General features: G+C 37.6%; 1 protein-coding gene across 1 annotated transcript; it reads left to right on the top strand.

The window, feature by feature from the left end:
- The first annotated feature begins 216 nt into the window (after positions 1-216).
- On the top strand, positions 217-2,461 carry CXCL6 (C-X-C motif chemokine ligand 6). The gene is made up of 4 exons (XM_023198515.1): positions 217-530; positions 657-789; positions 896-979; positions 1,318-2,461. The coding sequence occupies exons 1-4, from the start codon at positions 422-424 to the stop codon at positions 1,361-1,363; spliced, it is 372 nt and encodes a 123-aa protein (XP_023054283.1). The 5' UTR covers positions 217-421; the 3' UTR covers positions 1,364-2,461.
- The last annotated feature ends 3,267 nt before the right edge of the window (positions 2,462-5,728 follow it).

Genomic DNA, 5,728 nt, shown 5'->3' with positions numbered 1-5,728 from the left:
CATCTCCCAGACAGCTGCCTGCCTCAGAGAAGCCAGCCTTCCTAATCCCCTCAGACCCAGGGGATGAGGCCCTGCTGAATCGCTGCTCTCTTCTGGCTGGAGCCACACCTCTCTCCACCGCGGGGCGGGGCTACAATGTGCCCCCGGTTAGGGCCACAGGCAGCTCCTCCCAGTCACCCACCTCACCAGTTCCCATCCTCCGGCCCCCCTCCACCAACCCCTTCTTTCCACACTGCCCCCTGAGTTCAGGGAATTTCCCCAGCATCCCAAAGCCTGAGTTTCCTGCCAGTAGGGAGGGGTGAATGGAGATAAAAGGAGTGCAGAAGGCACGAGGAAACCAAAGTGCTCTGTATCCTCCAATCTCCGCGCCTCCACCCAACTCAGGAACCCGCGACCCTTCACAGCGCTCTCTTAGACAACTATGAGCCTCCAGTCCAGCCGCGCGGCCCGTGTCCCAGGTCCTTCGGGCTCCTTGTGCGCGCTGCTAGCGCTGCTGCTGCTGCTGACACCACCGGGGCCCCTCGTCAGCGGTGAGAGCGCCTGGCATTGGGGACGCACTCGGGCACAGCGGTGCATCCCAGCCTTTGCGGGCCGCTGCGTTTCAGGAAACTCTTCCAGCAACCTGCCCTATAAAAATGTCTGTCTTTCTTCCCCAGCTGGTCCCGTCTCTGCTGTGCTGACAGAGCTGCGTTGCACTTGTTTACACTTTACGCCGAGAGTAAACCCCAAAATGATCGGTAAACTGCAGGTGTTCCCCGTAGGCCCGCAGTGCTCCAAGGTGGAAGTGATGTAAGTTCTCCTGTGTTGCTGTGTCTACTGTGATTTAGGCAAGTCCTCCAGCCTGGATCGTCAACCTTTGTGGCTCATGATTGCATCCTCTTTTTCTTTACTTCAGAGCCTCCCTGAAGAATGGAAAGCAAGTTTGTCTGGACCCGGAAGCCCCTTTTCTAAAGAGAAGCATCCAGAAAATTTTGGACAGGTATTTGTCCCTTTGATCTTTGGGATATTTTAATATCTTCTCTGGAAAGCATATACTTCACAATGTCCTTATTCTCTCTGTAGGATTTAGAGCATGCTTAGAATTATAAGGTTGTTAAGAAGAATAGGGAAACTTTTTCTTGCTGGAATGTTCTGGGGAGACCTTTATCACCAATCTTACATGCCTGAACAATTACACAGAGCTCACTACTGACATCTATTTTTTTGTGGGCTCTTTGCTTTTACTGATTTTTTCCCCCACCAAACACTTTTGAAAACCAAATGTAGTAGACAGGAGTATGGGAATTGATTATACTAATATAACTCTTTTCTCAACAGTGGAAAACAAGAAAAACTGAGTAAGAGAAAGGACCATACATGGTAAAATTGTCCGTTTTTCAGCGGAGCAGTTTTCTGGAGATCCCTGGACCCAGTGAGGATAAGAAGAAAGGGTTGGTTTTTTCCAACAGTCCATTTTCTACATGGATTCCCTACTTTGAAGAGTGTGGGGAAAGCCTACACTTGTCCCTGAAGTTTACAGCTCAGCTAATGAAGTGTTTAGCATAGTATTTCTGCTATTTACTGTTATTTTACCTGATAAGTTGTTGAACTCTTTGGCAACTGATCATATTGTAAGCAAAGAATCACTGGTTATTAGTTTTTCAATGAATATTGAATTTAAGATAACTATTGTATTTCTATCATATTCCTTAAAGTCTTACCGAAAAGGCTGTGGATTTCATATGGAAATGTTTTATTAGTATGCCGCTGAGGGAGGTATCCTGTTGTCCTCACTTACTCTTTTCATATAATAGGAAATATTTTAGCTGTGTTTCTTGGGGAATATGTTACTCTTTACCCTAGGATGCTATTTAAGTTGTATTGTATTAGAACGCTGAGTGTGTCATACCGTTATCTGTGCAGAATATATTTCCTTATTCAGAATTTCTAAAAATTTAAGTTCTGTAAGGGCTAACATATTCTCTTCCTATAATTTTAGACATTTGATGTCTACTTAGTATGGCATAATGTCATGATTTACTCATTAAACTTTGATTTTGTATGCTATTTATTCACTATAGGATGACTATAATTCTGGTCACTAAATATACACTTTAGATAGATGAAGAAGCCCCAAAGCAGGTAAATTCCTGATTGCTAATTTACATAGAAATGTATTCTCTTGGTTTTTTAAATAAAAGCAAAATTAACAATGATCTGTGCTCTGAAAGTTTTGAAAACAAATTTGAACAATTTGAATATAAATTCGTCATTTAGTCTTCAAAAAATATATAGCATTGCTAAGATTTTTAGATGTCTATTGTGGATCTTTTAAAGGTTTTGACCATTTGTTAAAAATGAGGAATTATACATGTATCACATTCACTATATTAAAATTGTACTTTTGTTTTTTACTGTGTGTCACGTTGGTTTTTGGTAGTTGTACTGTCATTTGGAGAAACAATAAACGATTTCTAAGCCACTCATGTTGTTTCTCCTTCTTCTACTGTTACTATTTACCTTTAATTCTACGTTATTCAAAATACTACCTCTGCTCTTCTCTGGCTGGCAGAGATGGCCCTCATTCCCCAATACCATTGCATTGGTTCGACTTTTCTCCATGCTCAGCCCCTTTCCAGTTACTCCTTCACAGCACCAATAGCCTCTGGGGTCTTCAGAAAACACAAATAGGATAAGAAAATCTAAATTTTTAAATAGCTCCCTGTTTCCTAGACATGAAATAAAAGTTGCTAAACACGATGAATGATGTTCTGTCTCATCTCACTCCTGATCATCAGAATTTCAACTTCCCTTGTGCCTCACATTCACTATAGTCAGGCGTTCAGTTCCCTAGCTGGGCATGTTCTTTCCCCAGGCTCATGACTTTGTATTTGCTAGGGCCTCTACCTGGAAAGCACTTACGTTTTCCTGCATAGAAGAGGAGGCTTATTCGTCCTTGAGCACTCAGTTCAAGCAATATCTCCTTCGTGAATTTTCCTTGGCACACTCAACAAAGCTTGTGGTTTGCATCTTGGTATTCTCATAGCATCTTCTAGACATCTGAATTATAACAAATATATTCCGTCGCTTTTATTTGTTTATAGGTTTCTTCATCTAACTGTATCAGAACTCTCCTAGAACATCAACCATATTTCATCCAACTCTGCATTCCAAATGTGTGGGGCATAGAATGACTTAATGAATTAGTAAGTTACCCTGAGCCTCAGGTTGTCAGATATTATACTAAAATCAATAATCTGGCTCATGGTAAATTTTGATTAAATTGTAGTTTGTTTACCCTCTTTTCTCCTTCTTGTTGACAGGTAATCCAACAGGGCTTTAGCATGGGTAATCTACCTACCCCTCATTTTCACTTGGCTACCTCCCATCTTTCCTCCCTTTGGAGATAGCTTACCTATCATTTCCTTGAGGCAATCTTTATAACTCTTACTCCTCCCAGATTAAGATCCCTTTTCTATACTCTCATAGCACTCTGTACTTTTTATTCGTAACATTTCCTCACGAAGGTGACTTTAGAGTTTATAGAGAGTATAAACATGTGGCCGTTTGTTTAGTATCTGTCTATTCTAGCTTCACTGTAAGTTCCATGAGAGCAGAGACAATGTTTCTTGTCTTTATCTCAGTTCCTGATACAATGCCTAGCACATAGTGTATATTTAAACAAATGAGTGACCTGGTTAAACAAGTCTCTCTGTCTCTCTAGTATTAAAAGTGTCATTTCATATAAAATACCTGTTCTTAGGAAAACCAAGAAAATGAAAAGAAGAAGACTAACCAAATTAGTATGTATATACACACATTCACACTGTGGCTGAATTAATGTATTATATATGCTTATATTGGTATGTACTTGTACACTTTAGTATATCTAACCTGGGCTTTCCTGTATGTTTTATCTCGCTCTTTATATATAAAATATATTAAAAATTATGTATTAAAAATTTATATATTTTATATATAAAATATAAATTAGATTAATATTTTTATTATATTATAATATTATATTACTATATTATTATATATTATATATAATATATTATAATATGTTATAATATATTATAATATTAATATATTATTATATATTGATATATTTAAATAACAGAGAGAATGAAAGAAAGAGACACAAAGATATGAAAAAACTTAAAAAGTAGATTCAGAGATGGGCTTTCTAAACATCTTTTCAACAATAAAAAAGTACAAAATATCTCTAATTTTTAAAAATGCATTAAACTTCTGTGGTCTCTTTTTGCTCTCTCAAATGGTGTTTTTTTTTTTGAACTTATGAATGATACAGTAATTCTGGGGAAACCCTAGAAAGCAAACCAAATTACAAAAATGACCTCTAAATTTCAGTGTTTAAAACAATCTCTGCTATGTCATATTAACTCCAAAATTCTTCCTGAAAAATGTTTGATTATAAAAGATTAAAGAATATTAAATGCCCTTTGTACAGGTGAAATATAAGATTCATACAGAAATAAACATTATTGGTTAGTGTTTTTTTTTTTTTTGAGACCGAGTCTCACCGTCGCCCAGGCTGGGGTTCTGTGACGCAGTCTCGGCTCACTGCAACCTCCGCCTCCCAGGTTCAAGTGATTCTCCCGCCTCAGCCTCCTGTGTAGCTGGGACTACAGGCATGTGCCACCATGCCTAGTTAATTTTTTGTATTTTTAGTGGAGATGTAATTTCACCATGTTGGTCAGGCTGATCTCAATGGTTACTGTTTTTTTTTTTTTGGTTTTTTTTTTTTTGTTTTTTTAGAAACAAGACTTGTAAGTTTGGTTTGTTCATAGAAATAGAATGAAACATGGGTTCTAACATCCTTGGAATTCTAGTTGTCAGGCCCATTCTACAAATGGTCCCTCTATAGAGAAAACAGATTACAGTATATTACCAAAGAATAATCTAAGAAACTGACAGCTACTCTTCACTCTTCTGACCATTCCTAGTTGATCTTGCTACTAGTAAACTCAAGGACTAACATATTTGGGGAAATTTAATCTAATGTAAATATCCTAGGGATATGTCTTCTAGTTTCTTCATACTAACCCCTAAATACTATTTTCACTCTGTTATCTGTCTGAAACTCTATCTTATGTAAAGTCACTTGATATTGAACAAATGCTCAGCTAAAATCTACTCTGCTACTGCTCCAATTCAGACAATTTTCAATGTATAATTAATGTCTTTCATTATACCAGACTTTCCTGTTTGCCTCTATGTGTGACGCATTCACATAATCCTTCAATTCCTGAAGGTATGACAAGATCTATGATAAAATATGACTAGTGGCTTTGTTTTTCTATCGTAGTTTTAATTCCTGCTTAAGCAAAATAATTGCTGTGGATAACTCTCATGTTGTATATAACTTCAAAATACCTTCCTGTACGTTACAAAATGAGAAATTTACCAGATGAAAGGAGCACTTGGGAATTTCTAGTTGTCTCCCTGACTAAATGAAGGAAGAGGAGGAGAATGTACCATGATTTAGATTTTGGCTGACAGTCCTGGTTCATCCTTAGTCAGCAAAATTAATATTATATTCCTAAGAAGGATTGTTCATACCTCAAATACATGGAGTGAGATAAGAACGCAGAAAGATCTAGAGTTTAGGTGTATAATTTTGTTTCTACAAATTTCAAAGTCCTGTTTCTGAACATAGATAAATTGCAAGGACCCTTCTCTGGAAAATCCACTTCTTTTTTTTTTTTTTTTTTTTTTTTCAGAT

Source organism: Piliocolobus tephrosceles, chromosome 3, assembly GCF_002776525.5.
Source record: "Piliocolobus tephrosceles isolate RC106 chromosome 3, ASM277652v3, whole genome shotgun sequence".
Lineage (NCBI taxonomy): Eukaryota > Metazoa > Chordata > Mammalia > Primates > Cercopithecidae > Piliocolobus > Piliocolobus tephrosceles.
This window is presented reverse-complemented; position numbering and strand designations above follow the sequence as displayed.